Source organism: Saccopteryx bilineata, chromosome 3, assembly GCF_036850765.1.
Source record: "Saccopteryx bilineata isolate mSacBil1 chromosome 3, mSacBil1_pri_phased_curated, whole genome shotgun sequence".
Taxonomy (NCBI): domain Eukaryota; kingdom Metazoa; phylum Chordata; class Mammalia; order Chiroptera; family Emballonuridae; genus Saccopteryx; species Saccopteryx bilineata.
This window is the reverse complement of record NC_089492.1, coordinates 262,428,334-262,452,423: the sequence shown is the minus strand read 5'-3', so window position 1 is coordinate 262,452,423 and position 24,090 is coordinate 262,428,334. Positions and strand designations below refer to the sequence as shown.

The 24,090-nt window shown below is 51.5% G+C and overlaps 1 protein-coding gene across 2 annotated transcripts; it reads right to left on the bottom strand.

The window, feature by feature from the left end:
- Positions 1–250: 250 nt before the first annotated feature.
- On the bottom strand, positions 251–22,586 carry NT5C1A (5'-nucleotidase, cytosolic IA). 2 transcript variants are annotated; one of them, XR_010730467.1, is made up of 7 exons: positions 22,398–22,586; positions 14,898–15,065; positions 14,333–14,462; positions 11,590–11,712; positions 8,896–9,080; positions 6,597–7,083; positions 251–518 (listed from the first exon to the last, which is right to left on the bottom strand). XR_010730467.1 is itself a non-coding variant. In XM_066269545.1 (6 exons), exons 1-6 carry the CDS (start codon positions 22,521–22,523, stop codon positions 6,718–6,720), a joined length of 1,098 nt encoding a protein of 365 aa, XP_066125642.1. In that variant the 5' UTR covers positions 22,524–22,586; the 3' UTR covers positions 251–6,717. The 2 variants fall into 2 exon arrangements, 1 of the variants encoding a protein (XP_066125642.1); XM_066269545.1 differs by having other exon boundaries at positions 251–7,083.
- Positions 22,587–24,090: the final 1,504 nt, after the last annotated feature.

Here is a 24,090-nt window from a genome sequence, read left to right as displayed (position 1 = left end):
GGGGAAGCTTATCTTCTGATGGGCCCAGATTGTCACCCATAACAGAATCTCCCCTCTGGGTGGTCTCTTCATGTGGGGCAAGAGGGTCTACAGGGAGACAATGGCACCCATGGATGGCACAGACCTCAGGCATGCTCACTCTGTGTTCCCATTGTCATTTCCTGAGGGGACCATAAGACAGTCTGTGAATAGTTAGGGGGAGGAGAAACAAGACAATATACATTTATTTTAAATGTCTTCTATTTATTTGCATGGCTTTTTAAGAAGCAGAAGCTCACATTGTAAAATTAAGGAATAGGACAAGCATGAGGAGCAAAAGGGATCCACGATGACCAGCACATAGCACCCTTTATCGTGTGACTAGCTGAATGCTGCAGTCCAGACAGCTGGAAGCTGGGGACAGCTGATAGCGGCCGAGGACAGGCAAAGCCGGGAGAAGGATGAGCAGTCTTATCCATCTCCAGGCAAGGGAAGTCCCACAGATGAAGAGGCACGTGCTCCAACCGTTGAAGGAGGCACTTGAGGTTTGCCATAAAAAGCAACCCAAAGGGGTTAGGTTAGAAGGAAGACCAGAGCAGCTCAGGTTTGCAAAACATAGAGGTAGAACTATCATTAAGCACATGGTATAAAATAGGACTTCTGACAGGTAGATAAAAACATACGATGTGCAGAAGCTTCATTTTAAATCTTGCTATAAAGTGGGGGTACGGAGATGCTTATAAGTAGAAAACTAGAAGTTAAGGATATGCTGTTGAATTAATAAAGGAGTTCATATGTACACAGTTTAAAACACACAGGGATGAACCAGGTTATCTCTAAGGTCTCCGAAAGATCCCAAACTCCATGAGTCTGGGTGTACTAGCCTTACACTCAGTAAGTCGGTTCTGAAAAAAACAATTCACTGGGCCTGAGCCAGAGGGTGCAAACTGGAGACTGAAAGGCCAGATTTAGCTTACGAGGTGTGTTTTATTTGGCCTGCACAGTGTTTTCTAACTTCAAAATAGTCACCAACATTTAAAAGTCCAGATTAGTAACACCTCTTGAAAAATGGGGCAAAATATCTGGCAACACTAGCTTCCATTCCCACACGGCAGCAACCACGGCAGGTCGTGTGTTCTCTAGTTGACTGAAGATGCTGCCTCGCCCTCCTTCTAACTTAGGTTTCCTGCCGGGCCTTTGGAGGCATCAGGGCCTGTCTGTGGTGATTTCATGATTTTTCACTTAATGGCAGCTATCAGTCTACCCTGAGGCCTTTACCCTAATTTCACTGCAGACCCATCTTAACAGTCGGCCCATGAAGCCATATTCACTCCCAGGCCAGGAGTATGGGAGTCAGTGACCCCAGTCTGTCAGGCTTTGGTTTGTCTTACAGATGAGTAACTGAAAAACTGCCGCCGGCCATATTTCACTTTCACAAATTGAATCCCAAAGGCCTCCAGGGGATGGCCCATCAGAGAGACGCTTCCTGACCAAGGCCAAGTGTAAATCACTCTGGGCCAGAGTAGAACACCCAAGCAGAGGAAGGAATCTCAGCCCAGGGTGGGTTGGCCCAGGGGGTGCGTTGGAGAAGGCAGCTTTCCCATCCATGGCCAGCAGGTGACCAGGGTAGCTGTGCACAGTTAGCAGGCTTTGCAGGTGCCTAGGAGGTACCACTCATGTCATAGTGTGAATGGCTCCATCTGGATTCGTGCAGTGTACAGTCTTCCCAAATGGACATGTTAGCCCTGGACTGTCAGGGGTGGGAGAGATGGTAAAGCAGGTGTAGCCAAAGGGAGTGTCCTGGCACAGATTCTAGCACTTCCTGCCCATGGCTGTAGGGGGCAAGGGTGGGAGGGAGAGTGTTAGGAGCCCAGACCTTGTTGTCCAGAGGCAAGAAGCTGGAGAGAAAGATAAAGGGCCTGGCCTTAGCAGCCCCCATGTTACACACGTGCAAATGCTCATGAGATGACAGGACTAGCCAGAACTAGTCCCAGCAAGCAGGACCGGCCAGCAGTATGTGGGGCTCAGGACACTCAGTCAACAGATAACCACCCTGTACACACACACACACACACACACACACACACTTACTCTCTCTCTCACACACACACACACAGTTGTCAGCAGAGATACCGGACCCATTACACACACCTACATGAACATGCATACAATACACAGTTTTTATCCTGTGACACACACTGAATGTGTCCATATACACAATCACAGTGGTTGTTGGTAAGAGCTAACTGGTCTTACCAGACAGGTACATTTAACAGACATTTTCAGAGCACCTAATGTACTTTTTGGCTAAGCTACCCGTGAGAATCCAGCACAGCACCAAGTACTATGGAAGGAGAGAAAAATAACCGGTAAATAAAACCACTATTACTACCACCAGCAGCTGAGGGCGGGCCTGCAGTGCCACCTACTGGCAGGAGGGTGTTTGCACTTTGCTTGAAGCCAGGGAAACCAGGGACTCTGTTTCTCAGGCACTCCTGAGGAAGCCCAAGCAGGACCCTGTCTAGGACTAAGCCCAACTGGCTGTCTAGTATCTGCCTAGGGTGGATTTGTTGTTCTTGACTTGTCATTGCCCTCGTGGGGCCACTTGGGAATGATAAATGCCTGGTCACCCACGATCAATGGGTGACCAGGGTAGCTGTCTGTGCACAGTTAGCAGGTTTTGCATTCTCCCTCTGCCATTTTCCCTCTGTGTTCTGCCCGAGTCAGGTGAGACCCTGACAGTCTCAGAGTTGAACTACAGCACCAGAAAATAAGAATCCAGGGCTTGGCATGCCCCATCCAAAGCAATATCCAATGGGGACGGCAAAATAGGTTTTCATCTCTCATGCCCGCTCCAACCCACTGGTAGTGATTACCTGGAATGCTGGGTTGAGAAGGATTCTGAGGCCAGGACTGGGCCTAGCAGAGAACACGATGGAACAGCGACAGCAACCATGGCTGTGGGTAGCACGGTTTCCACACCTGTCATCCTTGCCGTGGGTCCTGGAACCTTGGTAACCCCCTAACTCTGCAGCTTTCTCCTGCTCCACAATTCCGTCATGAGGGTATGTGTGTTTCTCGCCCATACCTCACAGCACAAGAAAACTGACATCCCAGTTTTCACTGGAGTTTTCTCTCTCCCTTGATCAGTACTTCCTGAGCCAGCTGGAACTCTCACGGGGACCGTCCTTGTGAAGAGCTTGCTTCTGCTTCCACGGAGGGCATATGGATGACTTGTTAGATCTGAGCCCTGATGTCAACACTGGGCATCTCACTTTATCCAAAATTCATATTTAGCTAAGGCCCCTCCATCTACTGGCATTTATCATTCCCAAGTGGCCCCATGAGGGCAATGACAAGTCAAGAACAACAAATCCACCCTGAGCAGATGCTGGACAGCCAGCTGGGCTTAGTGCTAGACAGGGGTTCTGCTCCCTGCGCCTCACTCATCAGCTTGGGAGGGCAAGCTGGTTTACCTCTTTAAGCCAGTACGGAAACCAGCAAACAGAGGAGACACTGGCCATCATGCTGGAGCAGCCTCCTAGAAGCCTCCTAAGAAGGCCCTTTTATTGGACCATGGGAAGAGGGAGCACTCACAGGGGAGGGACCAGGGCACTGAGGCCATTCAGGGGCACTCAGGGACTCAGGCCAGAGCTATTTACCAACTGCTAGAGACACATTTCAATACTTTAAGCACCAGTTTAGTTGTACTGATGCGTACCAGTTGAATATCATTATAATGCCAGATCCATCTTGGATTTGAGCTTCTTGCCGGTTTTTATTTCTTCTGACATTTTCTGCTCTATCACCACCATTCTGATTGTGCACTCAGGAAAGGGAGGGGGCTGTTTTGCAATGATCTTAGCAGTCTCATTGCTTAGTAACAGGGCTCCTGTTTTTCTGCTGAGTAGTGGTTGCCACTGGGTCTGGGACTGTTGGCAAGCATTTCTGGGACAAGTTCTGCAGGACTTTGCTTTTGGTTACAGGGGTCCAGCATGTTGGAAGCTGTGGTCTTTGAGCCCCAGAGCTGCAGAACATGTAGGGCCTGAGGCTTTGGTGCTCACCTGGCTTTTTAATTTGCCTGGTGAATGCTCCTCCTTACCCCTTGAAATAAGCAAGTGTGTTTGGCTGCTACCTCAGCCTGCCCTCAGGACTTCTGGCCTTTTATTCCTGCCTCTGAAGCTTTATTTCTAGGCCTGACATTCTCATTTATGGTTTCAATAATAGAATTTGGACCCTACTGTCTCTCATTGCCCAGGGCTGTCTCTGTCTATTAATGGTGGCTCCAGTGAGATCCAGGCTTTTACTGCACCTTATCTTTCTGCTTCCAGCATCATATTTTCCTGCTTCCTGAGAGACCTAGAAGAATCTGCAGTGTTTATCACTAGGTCCTGGGGGCAGGCGTCTTGGTTCCCAGAATCCCTGGGTTTATCTTAATTAGGAGACATCTGGTGGTGCCTTCGCTGTGCACATGTCCACCCTGGTCACACAGCCTAATGCCAATCTGTGGGCTACCAGCTTGCTCTGAGAGCCCTAAAGGCTCATTCAAGGGGGGTAATTTTGACCAGGGGGATGGTGAGCAGAAGATATTTCTGCATCCAGCCAAGATCAAAGGTGACTTGGGTTGAGCTCTCTGACTTCCTCCTCATTTCCTCTGAGGTCTCACAGTATCTCTGGCTGGGCTCAGAGCATGGAAAGAGGAAGAGGCTCAAAGCCAAGCCCTCTGCCCTGAGTCCACCTCTGTTGCCTGGAAAGATCCTGGCCGTGGATGAAAATGACCTTGTGCAAAGTCATCTTCATCACCTGCCCTTCCCCTGATAAGGCAGTCAGTGCTGGGCATCAGGCTGGGCACGCAGCACAGCCTTGCCCTTCCTCCCCAGGACCAGCCTCGAGGCGCTGACAGTCAAAGCCCAGCCAAGCACTTCAATTCTGGCCCGAACTGTTGTTCATGTTGAAAACCACCTCTGTGTTCTCACCTTTTTCTCCTTTCTGGATGATCTTTCTGCAACTACTGCCTGACCTTACACTGCCCAGAACCTGTGCCCATTCAGACAATGGGCTGTGTCCACCAAAGGACACAGATCAGGCCTCGGATGGCCCTTTACCCCTTTATCCTGTCCCCATAAGTGGTTTCAGTTCTCCACATTCCTCCAGGCTCCTGCTTACTTCAGTGATACCTTTGGCTTTCTTCACAAAGTGCTTGCTCACAGCTATGAGTCCCCCCAGGACCTGGGCAATCAATACCCCCATACAGATGTCTACTCACACCTTTGTGTCTTCCTGAGGGACCAGCCACTGGTGCCCACAATCCCTCCGGAGAGAGCTGGGCTGGTCAGCAGAGGAGGCTGACTCACCAAGCAGCGACAATTCTACCCTGGAAATGGTGACAAAGGGGCTGCAGGGGCTCTTGCAAGGGTAGAGGAGTCACAGAGGACCTCAGAAGGTGTCCTTGCACAGCATTCTAGCGATGGAGAGCTCATTACCTCCACTCACGATCCCCTAGCTGGAGAGTCTTCCAGTGCACAGTTCAACCCTTCCTCTCCAACTGGCCACAACGCAGAGCAGATCCCCTCACACATCCCAGGCAGGCCTTCCCTCAGCTCAGCCTGGAACCGAGCTCCCTCCCCTGGGCCCACAACAGTAAACCCTGATATGCCACCTCTTTCCCCGGGGCGGGCGGCGGCAGGGCTGCTTGGATACAATAATTGGACACAGCAGGATACAATTGAAGGAGTGAGGGTTGAGGTGAGGGGATTGGCAGGAACGGCTGAACTTTGGCTAAAAGCAAACGCAAAGGAAGCAATGAGCAGCCTGCCACTAAAACTGCTTCCCAGGAAGTGCCTGCAGTGCCCCCTGCGGGCGGAACCAGAGTTTGCATGCAGGTTAAATTCACTCTCATTCCTTTCTCAGACACCCTCCACCTGGCAGCTGACCCCTAATGACTCAGATAAGAGGATCACAGGAAGCAAATGGGTCATCTTGTCCAGTGTTTTCCAAATGTGTAAAAGTATAGGTAGGGTTGCTGTGGATGGATGATTGTGCGTTTTGTCCAGTTGACAAAGGCCTCTGAGCTGAAGAGCCAGTGGAGGCTGACATCCTACTTACATCCTGCCAACCAAGCTGTGCACCCCAGCGTGGGTACGGCCAGCCCAGAGGAAGGGCCATCTTTCATAATTCATTCTGGAGACAGCGTCTTTCTGTCATCTGCGCAAAGGTGCCGTGCAGACCAGTGGCGCAGAAGGCTTCCTTCCAAGAGGGCAAGCTTATTATTCTAAGCCTCTTTAGCTAAAGGAAAGTTTGAAAACCACCTAAAAGAGGGGAAAACTGAAACCCATGAAGGGAAAGGACTTACTCAAAGTCATGCGGCTAATGCCAGGACAGAGCCTGGAGGCAGATGCCTCTCTCTCGAAGCAGTGTTCTATGTACTACACTGAGCTGGGTTTCATCCCAACACCCTTTGGAGGCATTCTGGCTCCTCTGACCCTCCCACCCCCTGTCCCATCCACTTCCCCCTGAAATCCGGTCCCTGTCTTTCCTAGCCAATGTCATGACACAGTGTTGGCCCAAAATGAGGGCTGGTGAGAATGCTGGCCCAGTCTGCATAATTGTCTACTCACAGGGATGAGGGCGGGCATGCAGCAAGGTAGTGTGGTAAGGGCCTAGAAGAGTCCACTGGATGACAGATATGACAGGGAGCTGTGCCTGGAGCACTGCGCATCAGCGAGGCAGGTGGCTCAGCTACTGTGTGGCTGGGGCCTGCTGCGGGGGTGCAGTCCGCCGGGCTGTCTGTGCCACACCATAAGGCACATGGGCAGCCACCGTGCCCATCTCCTGAGCCCCAGCCACATGGAACATCTGGTCATCGAAGAAGATGTGAGGACGGATCTTCTCGAGGAGGGGGCCCTTGGGTGCTCCCGCAAGGAACAAGGCTTCATCTGTCTCCAGGCCCCAGCTGCGCAGGGTCTTGAGAGCCCGGGCCCCAGAACTGGCTGCACTCCGTGCCGTCACCAAGTAGGTGCGGATTGGGCACTCCAGCCGCAGGCCCTTGGAGTAGAATTTCTTCTGCAGTCTACCCAGAGCCTCCAGAAAGCCCTTTAAAGGGCCCTATGAGAAGGCAAGGGAAGACTGTGAGCTCATCCCTCTCCCAATCATTTGCCCCCGCTCTGGTTGGGATCCTCCCTAAAGCACTCGTGTCTTGATGTTTGGGGTTGGAAAGCTTCTCAAGAGCCCCAAATCTCTCAGTTCTGCTCTGCCTGTTCAGGCTGCTGTGTCAATCATTGGGACTGTAGGCAGCTATGCCGGTCTGGGTGTCCGTACTGCTGTGATTGGGGATGTCTGTGGCAGAAAAGCCGCACCAGGACAGCTGTTACTGTGTATGTCCATCTATGGTGCCCTTGGGTACATGGGTGTCTGACCTGCAGCTCCATAAGTATGATCTTCTGTGCATACCAGCAGAAAGGATATTAAACATACTTAGTCACCATGGCATGGGCACCTCCAGGGAGAATGGATTCCAGCTGCAAACAACACGGCCAGACAGACCTGTGTATAACTGGCTCAGGGTGTTGTGGTCTGGCTCTGTTAGGGTCGGGGAAGCATTTACTCTCTACAGTGCTGGGAACAATGAAGGGCAATAAGGACATGTGAATAAAGAACCAGATGATGATGAAGAAGAAAACTACTATAGCAGCTGGAAATAAGGAAAGATGAGCTTGCAATCTTGGAGACCCCTCACCTGCTGGGTAACTGGAGCAAGCAGTGGTTTCCTGGGCTCTGCCTACCACTTAGTGGGAAAACATGCCCACCCTGATTCTCAAGGATTTCAGAGAGAATTGATGAGAATGGAAGGAAATAAATATTCAGGGACCACAACTCAGCCTGCTGAGCTCTCAGAGAGAGGAGCTCTGGGATGATTGAGATTTTTGTTAAAAGCACATATAGGAGCTCCCAGGAGGGCTGAAGAATCCCAACAGTTCCGACCCCAAGGAATTCTGACCAAGTTCTAGGGCAGCGGTTCTCAACCTGTGTGTCGCGATCCTGATGGGAGTCGAACGACCAAAACACAGGGGTTGCCTAAAGCCATCGGAAAGGGTCACCTAAAGCCATCGGAAATACATATTTTATTTTAAAATGTATTGTATAATAAATATGTATTTTCCGATGGCTTTAGGCGACCCCTCTGTTTTGGTCGTTCGACCCCCGCCGGGGTCGCGACCCACAGGTTGAGAACCACTGCTCTAGGGCATATTCTGCTCTCGGGGAGACTTCTGAGCATTTGACGGTGAGTGAGGGTCCCTGAGATCCTTGCCAAGTGATGGATGGCAGGAGGTAGTTAGGGACGCTGTGACCCAAACAGAGGGTCTGCTCCAGATCCCTACCCAGTGGGATCTCCCCACCCCGGTGAGGGGCATTAGGCCAGCCTTTCCTTTCCTCCAATGAGGGAAATGGGGGCTTCTTGAGAGACAGGGCAGGAGAATCTCAGGGAGGGGATGAGGGTTCCAGGGAGAGGGTGGTGGCTTCAGAGGGAGAGGTGAGGCTTTCAGAGTGCAATGGGGACTTCAAAGAGGGGACAGAGACCTCCAAAAGGGGATGGGGCCTCCAGGAGGGGATGGAGGCCTCAGCTAGGGGCTGTCAAGGAGAGGTAGGGGCTTTAGAGAGAGGCTTAGAGAGAGGAGGGGGGCTTCCAAGGGAGGGTGGGGCTGCAGCGAGGGTGATGGGATTCTCTGAAGGAGTAGAAGCTCACTAAGGGAAGCCAGAGGTCAGGTGAGAGAGATGAGGGCTGGAGACTTGGTGAGGAGACCCGGCTGGATTCTGGGCCAAGCTCAGGGTTTGGTTCTGGACTGGAAAGTGCAGTCAAGGGCAGGTTCTGAGGAGCCACCTTGCACCACTAGGGGTTCTGGGGAATGTGTAGAGCACCTGGGCCAAGGGTTTGTTCTCATGGGTCTTCTCATGCTCAAAGAACCTGTCCAGCCCGTGGGCCTTGACAATGCGCTCCGACTCGTCAGAGAAGAGCACGGCATCCCCATCGAAGGCCACACGCAGCTGACTCTGGGAAACAGCCACGTCCCTGCTGGGGCTGAAGACGGTGGCGGCTGCGATCCCTGTGCAGAGAGAGGCAAATATTGTCTGCCTTTATCCTGGCAATAGGGGCCCCTGACATCTGCCTCAGCTGTCCTGGCCCGGCAAGGGCTCTCTCAAACTTTCCTCGCCCCACCTGCCTCACCAGGACTGAGCAAGGCTAATGGAAGCTAATATTCAGAATATTTAAAACCTGGCCAATAAGAATGGGTGGTGGCTTTTGCTCTGAGTGGAAGTCTGAGGGCCCTGGCCTAAGCCCAAGTTTCCCTTTAGTTACTGCTTGGTAGGAAGTTCTAGGGAAGTCCCAGGGAATAGGGAGGGGCACTTAGAGGACTCAGGGGCGGAGTCATTTATCAGTCAGTATGGAGGAATGTCAATACTTTAATATCTAGTAAGGTCATGTTGGTATGGACCATCTGAACGTCAGGCCTGGCTGGAAGGATGGTTCCCAAGGCCATTGGTGTCCTTCCCAGAGTTCTTCCCAGGCTCCTGATATAGACCTATGGGGGGGGGCTGGAAGGAACCCTGACTCTGGCTTGTCCTCACTCTCCTGCCATTGAGTCCAGCAAATCTCTCAGTAAAATTAAGGATGTTTCAGGCCCTGGCCGGTTGGCTCAGCGGTAGAGCGTCGGCCTGGCGTGCGGGGGACCCGGGTTCGATTCCCGGCCAGGGCACATAGGAGAAGCGCCCATTTGCTTCTCCACCCCCACCCCCCTCCTTCCTCTCTGTCTCTCTCTTCCCCTCCTGCAGCCAAGGCTCCATTGGAGCAAAGATGGCCCAGGTGCTGGGGATGGCTCCTTGGCCTCTGCCCCAGGCGCTAGAGTGGCTCTGGTTGCGGCAGAGCGACGCCCCGGAGAGGCAGAGCATCGCCCCCTGGTGGGCAGAGCGTCGCCCCTGGTGGGCGTGCCAGGTGGATCCCAGTTGGGCGCATGTGGGAGTCTGTCTGACTGTTTCTCCCCGTTTCCAGCTTCAGAAAAATACCAAAAAAAAAAAAAAAAAAATTAAGGATGCTTCAGCTCTGTCTGGGGCTGAGACCCCAGGCTGCAGTCTGGGGTGTTGTGGGTGTGGGCACCCTCCGTCTTCTGCCACAAAAACACTCAGGCATGCCCTACTCAGGGCAGCCTGGCCGTTCAGGGTTCCTTGAAACAATGTGGGTGGCCATGAGAGGCAGCACTAATTACATTAGACTGTGGCCCAGACTCTCTGCAACCCTGCGCTTCTCTAGAAGGTCAAGGATGCCTGTCGGAAACCCAGGCTCCAGGCTAGAGCTATGTTAGACAAGAGAGCCAGTGCTAGGAGGCTGGAGACCTGGTCAGCAGCTTGGTCCATTCCATATTCTTCGTCTCTCCAAAGGCCACTTCAGTCCTGCTCTTTGGGAATCTGTGATCACAAGGGCTGGGCGTAGGCAGAACTTTGGGAGATGTGAGCAATGCCAACCCCATAGCAACTTTGATAGCCTGAGGAGGTTATAAGTAGGACCGGGCACTGGGCATCAGGCCAGGCACCCTCTCAGCATTGCCAGTACTGGAGCCAAAATGAACCAAAACCACTTCCACCCTGGGCAGGGCCTCCCCGCCGTCCAGCCCCTGCCCTCTAGCTTGTGCTCAAATTGCAGACATATAGAGGCGCACATGCAGGCCAGTGTCGAGGCCCCAACCAGAGCGTGTGATATTTATGTAGGGAAATGGCTTCTGGTTCCTGGTTAAAGATAGCTTCCTAGAGGCCTGAGCAGCTCAGAAAAGTGGGGCATCAGGGAGAGAGAGGCCTGGCTTCCAGGCAGGAGACAGCATGAAGGAGGAAGAGAAAAGTGAAAGAGTATATATATTGATGGTTGATAAACCTATCAGTAGTGCTTAGCCTGAGGAACCCTCTCAGGCAGTGGGGCCTGTTTTCTTCCATGTGCGATAATGTACACCCTACTGGAGGACGCAGGCTATGGCCACCACCCAAAACTGCCCCTTGAGAAAGACACACATGGAAGGAAATTCTCACTGTCAGTACAGTGGCTGGGTCTCCTAACCTCACCTCAGCTGCTGGAATGCTGGCCATTTCCTGACCCCACTCACTGCTCAGGCTGGACTAGGTGCTTCTCTCTCTACACATTAGCGCAGAGAGGGGCAGAGGCTGCCCACGGTCACACAGGAACCAGAACTGCTACTGACCTGGAGGATTCCTACAAGGGAGTAGCTTTCTGGATTGTAAGGAGGGTTTTCTGGAGGATTCCTAGAAGGGAGTAGCTTTCTGGGTTGTAAGGAGGGTTTCCATGGAAATAAAAGCCTAGTGATGGCGATGAGTAGAAGCATCCTTACCAAGGTAGGGCAGGGGTGGAAGAGTCGAATAGATGGGCAACAGTAGAAGAGGTGGGGCCTTGTTCTCAGAGTTATAAGACAGGTCATAGGAATTAAACAAGGTACTCCCCTTCCAGTTACTATGGTAGCCCCTAGCACCTACTCAGAGCTTTAAGACCAGGCCTCCCGCCACTGGGATCCCTTTGCCAGACTTCCTATATTCTCCCTCCCCAGTTTGACTCACCTTCATCAATGGCTTCCCGAACTTTTTCTGCATCAGCTGACAAGTAGAGGTTGGTGTGATAGGCCTTGAGGTAGCAGATGGGGCTATTCCCACCTGTCATGCAGAACCTCTCGATGAACAGGTCTGGGAGGAGGTAGAGAACACCCAGGTGACGCCTGGGTCAACCCTTAGGGCTTTAGAGTGGCTGCTCCATGTTCAGTAGACACCGTCTTGGTTCTGAGTGGCAGTGGGGCAGTGGAGCAATTCTCTGAGTGATTTTAGGCCAGAGTTCCCCCTTCATTGTTCATCCATGAAATGAGGATGATCACATCTTTGGAGCGATTACCTGGCTCACAGTAACAGCCTGTTGTCAGGCAATCATAGTACTATACAAGGTGGGTCCCTAGCCATGAGTAGCTCTCTTGGCCATAGCTGATTGGATAGGGGCAGACACCTGTCCCAAGTTGGGCCAATCAGATTCTCTCATGACCTGGGCTGATTGTCACCTTGTACCCAGGTCTGCACAGGTTGTAAAAATATTTGTTGGTTGGTGAAAGGCTGCTGCTCTGAGCCTGCTGAGTTAGCCCAACACTACCCTACTCCTCACGCAGCACAATCGGCAAGGGAAAGGGTAAGGCTGGGCACAGCAGGGGTCCTTCTGGATGGGCTCCAGTGCTGTGGGCGCTGTCTGTCCTGATTACTCGGTGCCTACATCACAGGTGGTTAAATATTTTGAATATCACTCCTGCTCCCAACAATTTGAAATTAGGATTTAAAAAATGCCAATTGGGCCTGACCTGTGGTGGCGCAGTGGCTAGAGCGTTGACCTGGAATGCTGAGGTAGCAAGTTCGAAACCCTGGGCTTGCCCGGTCAAGGCACATACAACAAGCAAGCAATGAGCAACTAGTGTGAAGCACCTATGAATGATACTTCTTGCTCCCCAACCCCCTCTCTATAAAGTCAATAAATAAAGTCTTTAAACACAAATGCCAACTGGACTCTCTTGGTTGCTTAAAATAAGGACTTGCAAACTTAGAAAATTTTGGCCATGTTTGGGGTGAGGGGAGGAGGAAATAACAAAGAAATAGACTTGTTGAGAGAAGTAGAAATAAGGACCAGGGAGAGAACAAGCCCAAGAGAGACTTCCAGTTGTTGGGTTCCGGCCTTCATAGAACTAATTTTACTTCTTGTTCTGTGGTTCTAAGAGACACCCCTGTAATCTAATAATAAAAGATATTTTTTCAACTTAAACTAGCCCTGGAGGGCCAATTACTTTCAATCAAGACTTTGAATTAAGCCACAAAGCCGCCTGACCAGGCGGTGGCGCAGTGGATAGAGTGTCGGACTGAGATGCGGAGGACCCAGGTTCGAGACCCCGAGGTCGCCAGCTTGAGCGCGGGCTCACCTGGTTTGAGCAAAAGCTCACCGGCTTGAGCCCAAGGTCGCTGGCTCGAGCAAGGGGTTACTCGGTCTGCTGTAGCCTCATGGTCAAGGCACATATGAGAAAACAATCAATGAACAACTAAGGTGTCGCAACGAAAAACTAATGATTGATGCTTCTCATCTCTCTCCATTCCTGTCTGTCTTCTGTCCCTATCTATCCCTCTCTCTGACTCTCTCTTTCTCTGTAAATAAAAAAAAAAAATTTTTAAAAAGGAAAAAGCCACAAAGCCGCAGTCACTCTGATGATTGTACCTGTTTTCCCCAGCAGCCTTGGGAAGCCTGTCAGCCCCATTGCAGATACAGAAACTGAGGCACAAAGGCAGCAGGTGCCCTGCCCGATCACATGGGGGGGCTGTGCAGTGGTGTCCTAGAACTGGCTTATACTGGCTTGCAAGAACCAAATGTTAAATATCCTGGGAATTTTTGAGCCAGTTAGATCAGGGGTAGTCAACTTTTTATACCTATCACCCACTTTTGTATCTCTGTTAGTAGTAAAATTTTCTAACCGCCCACCAGTTCCGCAGTAATGGTGATTTATAAAGTAGGGAAGTAACTTTACTTTATAAAATTTATAAAGCAGAGTTACAGCAAGTTAAAGCATATAAGAATAATTACTTGCCAAGTACTTTATGTCGGATTTTCGCTGTTTGGCAGAATAAATCTTTATGAAACAGCTTACTATAGTTAAATCTATCTTTTTATTTATACTTTGGTTGCTTCGCTACCGCCCACCATGAGAGCTGGAACGCCCACTAGTGGGCGGTAGGGACCAGGTTGACTACCTTGACTACCACTGAGTTAGATCATTCAACTGTTGGTAGCTTGAAATCAGCACTGGTGAAAATGTTTATACCCTGAAAATGTCAATGCTATAGTTGGATTTTTTTTAAGCCAGTTTATTTTCAGCCTGACTGAAATGGTGGTGGCGCAATAGATAGAGCATCAACCTGGAACGCTGAGGTCCCAGGTTCGAAACCCCAAGGTTGCCGGTTTGAGCATAGGCTCACCAGCTTGAGCCCAAGGTTGCTGGCTTGAGCAAGGGGTCACTGGCTTGGCAGGAGCCCCCTGGTTAAGACATATATGAGGAGCAATCAACGAACAACTGAAGTGCCTCAACTATAAGTTGATGCTTCTCATCTGTCTCCCTTCTCGTCTCTCTTTCTTTCATTCTCTCTTCCTCTCTCTCACACACACAAAAGGCAGTTTATCAGCACACCGCTGGGTTTGGGTCCTAGTTGGTATACCCTCACCCTGCAGAGGTGTGGCCCCATCCCCAGGTGTCAGGTAGGGGTGTCCCATGGCCAGACCCCTCATACTCACCATAGTGGTTGATGCTATTGATGAGACGGACACCCACTTGAGCGTGGTTGTTGGTTACGAGGACAATGTCGAAGACGTCCTCACTGTCAGGGTAGAGTTCCCGAAGACGCCTGTTCACAGCCTCCAGAGCCTGGATGGGAGAGGGTGCCCTCCAGCTCAGACCCCAGGGACCAATACCTGGAGTTGGTAGCAAGGTTTGGGGGGGAAGGTGAACTGGAATCCAATGTGGGAGGAGGGTCAGGGGCCAGGGTTTGGGTGAGTTCAGCGGACCCAAACTTTCTCCTCCTAATCTCAGCCCTTGTGCAAGTTGAATCACGGAAAGCATGAGTGGAGGCTGAAATCCAGCCCACTTCCCACTCACCAAACTGGTTGGTTACCTGGTGTAGGGCTGCATTAGTCCAGAGTATGGAATGGCCTCTTCTTCCCACAATGGCTCTGCCCCTAGCTAAGCCATGCTCCTAGGGGGTAGCATCTTCCCAGAGGGTCCCTCTTCCTTATTCAGACACCCAGGGGAGTGCTTTTCTCTAACCCCCACAACGGCACTGTATGGTAGACTGCCCCTCACCTTCACAAAGGGGAAGGCTGGCCCGGGGCTGAATGGCTCATTCTCATGTTCCAGCTGGTAGCGCACATACTCTTCCACGCCCTGCTCTGTGTAGATCCGCTGCTCCTCGTCCATGCGGAACAAGGCTCGGGAGGACACAGCAATGGTGACTGCATTCTGAGGCTTGGGCTGCAGAGGTGCAGGAGAAAGGCCATCACTCACACCACTCTGAGGTGGGTCTCATGTGCCAGCTGCTGAGGGTACTGGCGCAGGAAGAAGACCCAGACTCAGCCTCTGCCCTAGAAGGCTTAGTTTTACCCAGGGGCAGACCTAGGAGAAGACCCCCTCTGTGAAGGACCCAGCTGGAGACTGAGAGAAATGATGGCTCCCCACCAAGAAGCATGATGAGGTGGCAGGGACATGCTCTCAGGGAGTTTGCATCTAGCTAGCCATCTGGACACAACAGGAAAATGAAGAGTGTATGGAGCCAGGGTATGACTGATGCTCAAGACAGTCTCCAGATGGTTTCCGTTATAAAAGGAGAGCTACATGCCCTAAAGAGGAAATGGTACCTAGAAACATAACAATTACATACGAAAATTTATCTCCAGCCTAGATCTTTCTCCTGAGCTCCAGACTCATGTATCTAACTGTCCCAGTTGACTGACAGACATTCAAACTCAACATGCTCAAGGCTGAATTCTCACCGCTCTCTCCGCCACAAAACCTGACTCCTCCCTCCTTCCTCATCTCACCGCTTCGCACCACCATGCATTCATCACCTAAACCAGAAGCCCAGAAGTCAGTGCAGGTCTGCCTTCTTCCTCAACTCCCTTTCCCATTAATCAATCACCAACACTTGTCAACTTCCCTAGAATCCATCCACTTCTTTCTGTCTTCCTGACCATGGCTCAGTCCATCAACATCTCTTATCGCCTCAATCTGTCATCCATAGTGTTGTCATGGGATTTTTCTCAAATTCAGATCTGATCCAGTCCCTCTTCACTTCAGTGGTGCCCACTTTCCTCAGCCTTCCATATGGAGTACGAAACTCTTCATGACAGCCCCCTACTCGCTCTTCCCTCTCACCTTCCCTTGACCCCACTTTGCAAAAGCTGACCTTTCTCATGTGTAAGCACACCTTCTATTCTTCCTCTGAGCCTTCGCACATGCTGTTCCCCTTCCTGATTTGCTCTTTCTCTCTTTATTCAGCTAACTTCTACCCAAACTTTGGGTCCCAAACTACATGTCACTTCCAGGAAGCCTTCCCTCATCCCATTCATGGGTTTGCCACCTCTATTTCCTTTTAGTAAAATTTAACACTAAATTATAGCTTGACCAGGCAGGGGCGCAGTGGATAGAGCGTCGGACTGGGATGCCGAGCACCCAGGTTCGAGACCCCGAGGTCGCCAGCTTGAATATGGACTCATCTGGTTTGAGCAAAAGCTCACCAACTTGGACTCAAGGTTGCTGGCTCGAGCAAGGGGTTACTCGGTCTGCTGAAGGCCCACGGTCAAGGCACATATGAGAAAGCAATCAATTAACAACTAAGGTGTCGCAATGCGCAATGAAAAACTAATGATTGATGCTTCTTATCTCTCTGTCCCTGTCTATCCCTCTCTCTGACTCTCTCTCTGTCTCTGTTAAAAAAATTAACACTGCCTGACCTGTGGTGGCGCAGTGGATAAAGCATCGACCTGGAACACTGAGGTCGCCAGTTCAAAACCCTGGGCTTGCCTGGTCAAGGCACATATGGGAGTTGAGGCTTCCTGCTCCTCCCCTTTCTCTCTCTCTCTGTCTCTCTCTCTCCTCTAAAATGAATAAATAAAAATAAAATAAAATAAAATAAAAAATTAACACTAAATTATAATTGCTTATTTAACTATTTCTATTTCTAGACAGAGTTCTAGAGAGGAAGCAGGAAACACACCTAAGTTCTGAGAGAGCAGGAAGTACAAAAATCTTGTTCATTTATTATATTTCTAACTTAGAACTGTACCTAGCACATAGGAGGTGCTCAATAAAATTTTAATGCCTCTGAACTTTTAAGTAACATATTTCAATGAAAAACAGTACTGCTGGCTCTGGCCAGTGGCTCAATGGATAGAATTTTGGCCCAGTGTATGGATGTCTCGGGTTTGATTCCCAGTCAGGGCACACAGGAGAAGCGACCATCTGCTTCTCCCCTCTCCCTCCCCCTCTTCCTCTCCTGCAGCCAGTGGCTCAGTTGGTCTGAATGTGGCCTAGGCACTGAGGATAGCTCTGTTGTAGCGCATGAACCTCAGGCACTAAAAATAGTTTGGTACTCCAGCATTGGCCCCAGATGGAGTTGCTAGGTGGATCCCCATTGGGGTACATGCAGTATGCGGAGGTCTGCCTCACTGTCTTCCCTTCTCTCACCTGAAAACAAACAAAAAACAGTATTTGCCAAAATAAATTTAACATGGACTAGAAATTTAAATGCAGTATCCTAATCTGTTCAGATTGCTTGATATATAGTAGGTGCTCAGAGAATACATTTTGGTTGATGCAGATCTGACAAACATTTACTGGTTCTTTGTGCCAGGCACCTGGGCTCTGCCTGGGAGTAGTCCTGGTAGAGATTTGGCTGCTGTCTTCAGAGCTCACAGACTGGTAGGGGAAAAAGTCAGATAAATAGAGATACAAAAAGGACCAAAAGGAATGACAGAACACAGAAGAAAAAGTCTTAGTGACAGTGGTTCAGAGAAACTAGTCGTGGGAGAGGAGGTGTTTGAGCGAAGACTTGAAGGAATAGGGTGAGGAAGGCCTGAAGAGGTGTGCACACACATGGTGACCCACAAAGGTGAGCAGGGCTCTGGGCATGCGGGCGTGAGCGCACGTGAGAAGCAGGAAGGTGCTAGATTGCCGAAGGTCTTCTCTCAGGGTCCCAGGAGGGCCTCAGAACCCCTTCCACACCTCCAGCGGAGCGGAGACAGGTGTATGCCATCACGGAGAGCAGCGGGGCCCTTTGTAATCCCTGGGGGAGACCAAGATGTGGGTTCCCAAGGGCCTCACAGACATCCAGCTTCCCACTACGTGTCTGTGACCTGTCCTAGGACCATGATTCCTACTTTACAGGCGAGAGGATCAAGTTGGGGGCAAGACTCATAAAAGGACCTCACATTCTGGTCTGCTTCTGAGAACCCTGGCCCCGCTGCATCTCTCTGGAGTCAAAGCTGGGTTCCAGTCAGGTGACACATTAAGTGGTTACCAGGTAACAGGCACTGTGTTGGGGACATGGCAGGAAACAAGACAAGTGCAGTCCCTGACCCCATAGAGTTTATGGTCCGTCCTCCAGGGAGAGATTTACACCATCCTTTAGAAGAGCACTGTCCACTAGAACTTGCTGTGATAATAGAAATGTCCAGAGCTGTTCACGTGGCTACACATGTGGCGACAGGTACCTTGAAATGTTGCTAGTGAGACTGAGAAACTGAATTTTAAGTTTTTATTTAATTTTAATCAGTTTGATTTAAGTAGTTATGACTGGCCAGTGGCTAGCGGGGCTTTAAACTCTGTGAGTAGGAATGGAAGACCAAAAAGTTCCCAAGTTCGTGAGGTAGACCTCAGTTTGCATTTGACTTTTACTCCAACCGAAGGGCTGTCTGTGGCCAGCAGGGCCAGTCTAAGGCATTTGAAGGACAGGAGCCTCTTCCCGGTTGCTGGCTACCAGCACGTATCTGTGTGCCCTTGGGTTGGGTACCTCCCAACCCCTCAGCAGTTGTAACCCTTTAAGGAAAGAAAGTAAAGTTAAAATACCTAGAGAAAAAGAGTGATGGGGGATGGCCAAGAATCGTAAGGGTGGGGTTGGGGGGGGGTAGAGAGACCTACTCTCATAAACCCAGGAAGCCTGGTGGCCTTCGGGACACAGTCTGAGCTTGTCCTGCCCCCTGGGCTTACTGCCCTAGGGACAGAGCCCATCATCCCTTCAAGGACAGAGAATCGGCTGCCCTCCCAGCCTCTTTCAGGCAGGTTCCCAAGCTGGCCACCCCCGTCCAGGCAGTCAGCCAAGGTCTCACTCCTCACTTTGTCCCACAGTCCCTGCCAGGCTGCTGTGTTCTGGGTCCCCTCTGGCTGTCTTGCCCAGACCCCATCTCATCCTACCTTGGGCCATTGCAAGAAAACCATCGCAGCTGCCTTGGCTCCTGGAGTCTCTAGTTTCTTCTTTGAAAGATGGGGAAATAGGCCCAGAGAGGGACAGAAAATTACTCTAGGTCACACAGCAAAGTCAAGGCAGAGTCAGGATAAGATCCCAACTCTCTGGCCTCTAGTCTGGCCTCTGTCCACAGAGCAGCCATTCCCCTCCTCATATGCCCCTATTCAATAACTCCCAGTAGACCCCAACCCCTACTACTTCAGCTACTTCCCTAGGACCCTCCCTCCACACAGCCCTCCCTTTCCAGATTTGGGAGAAATGGTGAGAGACATAGTGCCTTAACACTGAGGATTCTAAGGGCAGGGCTCTCTTTATCCTCAGAATGGAGGTTCCAAGGGCAGGACCCTGCCTCCCCACTCAGCCTGCTCTGTACAAGTGATGTGGAGTCTAAGGCGCAAGAATGGCTGTGGGAATAAGAATCCCAGCTGGGAGAGATGGCAGCCTGTCCGGGCTCCAGGTGGAGCTGAAGGAACAGGTGAAAGGGGTTGGTTGGCCACAGTTGGGTATGAGCAAGCACTTAGAGACCCTCCTGGACCCAGCTGCAGAGGGAGGTCACCCAGTCATGTGTTGTCAGGTGAACCTGGGGACAGTTCCTTCAGAAATCAGGAAGCAGTCCAGATTCCAGACTGAGACTAGGTCAGAAAGACGCTTACGCTTGACCAGCAAGTCCGCCTGGGAGCACTGACCTCCAGGGAGCCAGGGTCCTGGCAGCTCGCTCTGCCTTCCAGCAGAGCTAGGGACCACGCTGGCGTCCCCCTCTGGCTTTGGGGGTGGGGGTAATGGAATGCAGCCCAGCCCCACCCAGCCTGACTAAGGAGCTCTTATTTAGGCCAATATGATTCTGCCTGTTGGGACCAAGATAGGAACATGGCCAAGAGCTGTTATTTCTAGAAGGACTTTGAAAGAGAAGGGCTGCTGGAGGGGAGAGAGACAGATGGGTCTGTACTGAGGAAGTCCTCTGACCCCATGAAATGAGGGCCTCCTATGGGTCTCAGGGCTTAAATAGTTCACTCAGGCTCCTGGGAATGAGAATGAGTCCAAGCCAGACCCTGATGTGGCCCATGAAGCCAAAAGCCCCCAAAATAGCCTGTGGAAGGAGGGGCTACAGCAGGAAGGGGTAAGAGGCCTTGCCTCTTAGAAAACTGTGAGGGGCTGACAGAAAGGTCATGGCTGACAGCTGGGCCCGGGTTCCAGGGTTCCTTGGAGTTTGGGGAGGAAATTAATTGGTGAGCTTCACTCACCACCTCAGTCCCCAATGTCCACCCCTTTCTCTCATCCTGCAGGTCATGACATTAGTCCAGCTTGCTTCCAGGCAAGGACCAGCCTCCTCACTAGTCTCCCTGCTGCCAGACACACCCTCTCCAATCCATCCACCACACTGCCCAGGGTGATCTTTCTAAAATGAAAATGGAACCAAGTTAATCCCTTGCTGAAAAATCCTGCGTAGCTCCATAATGGTTTTCATGCTTTTTTAAAAAGCAGGTTGACCTTTTATTCAAATGATCTCTTGGTGGAAACCCCAATATGTAAACCAGATAATACCGTATCCTCTTGGTATAAATCTATTTTACAAATTCAAATGCATTACACATGCATAAATATTTATTATAACGTCAACCAATGAAAACAACACATTTTGGTGATGAGAAATTTGAAACTGGGAGTTAGAATGCCAGTGCAGACTTAAGATTCATCATCCAATTTGTTTCTGCATTTGTTGTTTTTTGTGCAGTATTGCAAAAGCCCTGATCCATACCAATAAGTGGTTGCAAATTATCAAAGGTAGGTATTTCGTTTTGTTTTAAACTACAAGCCTCAAGAGACTCAGCAATAATTGTCATCAATGTCAAGATACCCTTCTATTAAACAGATCACAAGAAAAGCTTTATTTTGAGGTTTGCTTTTTAAAAAGAATCAACCTGAAGCATAAATTAATGTTAGTGGTCTCCAAGATGCTAAAACATCCACATAACACATTTGAGTGAGTTGAGTTTTATCAAACATTTTTAATTGCTTAAAACATACTTTTAGAAGAAGGAAAATAAATTGGATTCACATGTGTGCAGACCTCCTGAAACATGGGGCTCTGTGGAACTTAGTTTTAAAATTAAAACTCCTAACCTCACTAAATAGGGTGCAGGCTCCTTAACATAACTCTCAAGGCCCTCCAGGCATCTCTGGCACTCCTCCAACTCTCCTCCAAAGATCCTGCATTCTCCCACTCAGTTGCCATCTCCATGCCTTTTGCCTATCCGGTTTCCTCTCTGTCTGGGAAAAAGCACCTACTCAAGCTTTATGATCAGCTCAAATGCCACCTCTACAAAGCCGAACTCCTCTCTGCTTCACCGCAGTTATAGGGTCTTCCGCCTAAGCACTCACCACATGCAGTTGTCACCCTAAGTTCAATGTGAGCTCCTGACACGACTCAACCTAACTCATCTCTCAGTTCTGCTGCTGAGGGGGTGGGGGGGGGTTGAAGGAGGCTGGCAGTGTTTCAGGAAATGACTGTTGACAAGTGGGCCTCCTGAGGTAGGGTCTTTGGAGTGAAGCAGCAAGACATTTTAAGGTCGGTGGGAGCTCTTTGGAGGATGCTCTGAGCCAGCCTCTATTCCCAGTCCCCTCCACGAGATCTGGGAAGTGGGAATGAGCAAGGCCCAGGGGCCAACCAGGGAATCAAGAACTTGGTAGATGGGAAGAGGACCTCTTTCCTGCGTCCTAGAGGGCTGAGTCCACCGAGGTATCGGGTATGTCAATGCTCACTGTGAGAGGATCAGAGCTAGGAGCTGAGGTGGAGTTCAGCGCGGGAAGCCCAGAGCCAGGGTCGCGGATCGCTGAGCGCACCCTTGGGACGCGGGGAGCGCAGCGCCGCAGCCCAGAGTGCAAGGCCCTGAGCCAGACACCAAAGGCAGAGGCTCGGGTCCGAAGCCCAGTACCCAGATGGCGGAAACCAGAGCGCACAGCAGGGAGCCGGGTTTCCAGAGTCCGGTTACCGGGGCCCGGGTCGCTTCTGCAGGTGCCACTGACTGGCTTTGCCAACAAGTGCTGCCCCCAAGCCTCAGGCAGCCGGTTCCGGCAGGGGCGAGCCGCGGGGCCGCGAGCTGGGCGCTGATGACAGCATGGGGGAAGGGGATCCTGGCGTGGAACCCGAGCCCCGGAAAAAAAAAACACGGAGCAGAGCTCCCAAAATAAACCCGAGCCCGCGCCAACGGCCGGGCGCATTCTGGTGCTGAGGAGCTCTGCCCCTCCGGGAGGGGCGCCACGGGTCCCTCCTTCTCCAGGGGCTTACGACCCCTCCACTGGTGACCTTTCCCCTTCCCTCACTCCACACCATGCCGTGTGTTTACCGATTTGGGTTTCTTCTTGGGCGCGAGGTTGTCGTAGAAAGTCTTGGCTTCCTCCCAGCGCGGCGCCGCGGCGGTCTCTGCCCCCGGCCCGGGCTCGCGCGGCTCCCTGGGCTCCGCGGCTTCCATGCTCCGGCTGCGACCCGGCCCGGCCAGAGAAGGCGGCGGCGGGGACACGGAGCTCGCGGGGCTGGGCTGCGGGAGGGAGGCGCGTCCGGGGCGTGAGAAGGGGCGGGCAGCGGCAGGGAGTGTGGGCGCGCGAGCCCGCGGGGGCGGGGTGGGGAGCGGGGCTGCCAGACTCGCCTCCCTGTCGCCCGTGCGCTGCTGCTGCGTGTGTCAGAGGACAGCTGAGCTCGCCTTCCCCGACCGCCCCACGACCGCAGTGAATGGGGTGGGACGGGGGTTGGCCTCTCCGGCTCCCAGGTTGGAGGGGGCCTGACTCCGGGCTTTCCGCTGCTGCGGATTCAGGATTGGGGGGAGATGGGAAGCCTGATAACTTTTTTCCAGGATGGGGAATCTCAAAAAGAAAATAAAAAGCTGGCTGCCCCTCGCTCTCAAGTTAACCCTCTTTCCTCTCCGTTTAGAGAACCTTGGAACCCTGAGCGGCGCCCCCTTCCCTCAAACCCTAGTCGATTCGATGGACTGGGATGAGGTAGTGGTTGGACAGCTCCATCCACCAGCAGGAGCCCGCTTCTAGCCGGGCCACAGTGGAAGGCCCAGAAGGGCAGCACTCTCCTACAAAGCAGAAGGTCCCTTCAAGTCCGTGTGGAGACTAGGTTCTCTTCTTCCCGGCCAGAGACCCAGACCTAAGAGACTCCCCAGGATTCTGAACCTGAGTTCTTGCTGGGCCCTCTATAGCCAGCAGGGTGCGCGCACTCCCTTGTCCCACTGACCAAGCTTGGGATGATTAGTTTCAGGCTGAGAAGTGGCAGGGTGGACAGAGGATAGAGAAGGAGCCTCGGAATCCAAAACTCTTGGACCACTGCCCTGGAGTCTCCAAGGGCATCGTCCCCTCCCCTTGGTGGCGAGCCCAGGGTGCAGACACTAATGCCACCCATCCCAAGGCACAGGCCAGGAATCAGACAAGGGGCATCTCTGTGAGAGCAGCAGAAGAAAATACTGGCTTAGGCTGGAGGGTGTCTGCCTGGGAGGGCATATGGAATGGAGGGTCCCAGACACACTCTGCCATCCTGGGAGGAATCAACCAAATCTTGCATGGGAGGAAGGGGGAAATAATAATAAAAGTTTTAGGATGGGGGAAGTATGTTTCCACTTGCCCTTCTCAAGCCTTGGTAGATTGTTTCCATAGATGACCCAAAGCTTCTCCCATCTTGCCTGCCATTTGGCAATGTGACTTGGATATTTCTCCCATCCAGAGGTAGAGAAAAAGCTGAGTTGACTCAGTGTCTTGCTTTGACTGATAGAATGCTGTAGAAGTGATGTCGTATGGTTTCCAAGCTTAAGCCTTAAGAGGCCTTGTAAATTCCATTTATGCCTCTTGGGAGCCAGCTCCTAGGTAGAGAAGTCTGGACTGTCCTGCTGGAAAGTCCACTCTGTGATACAGAGCAGCCCTGGAGCATAAGTAGCTAGAGGAGAATAGTAGTTTTCCCATGGCTGTCGGCATCAATTGCCAGATCCATGAGTGAGTCCACTTTGGCTGTTCCAGCCCCAGCTCAGCTCCAGTGGGATGCTGCTG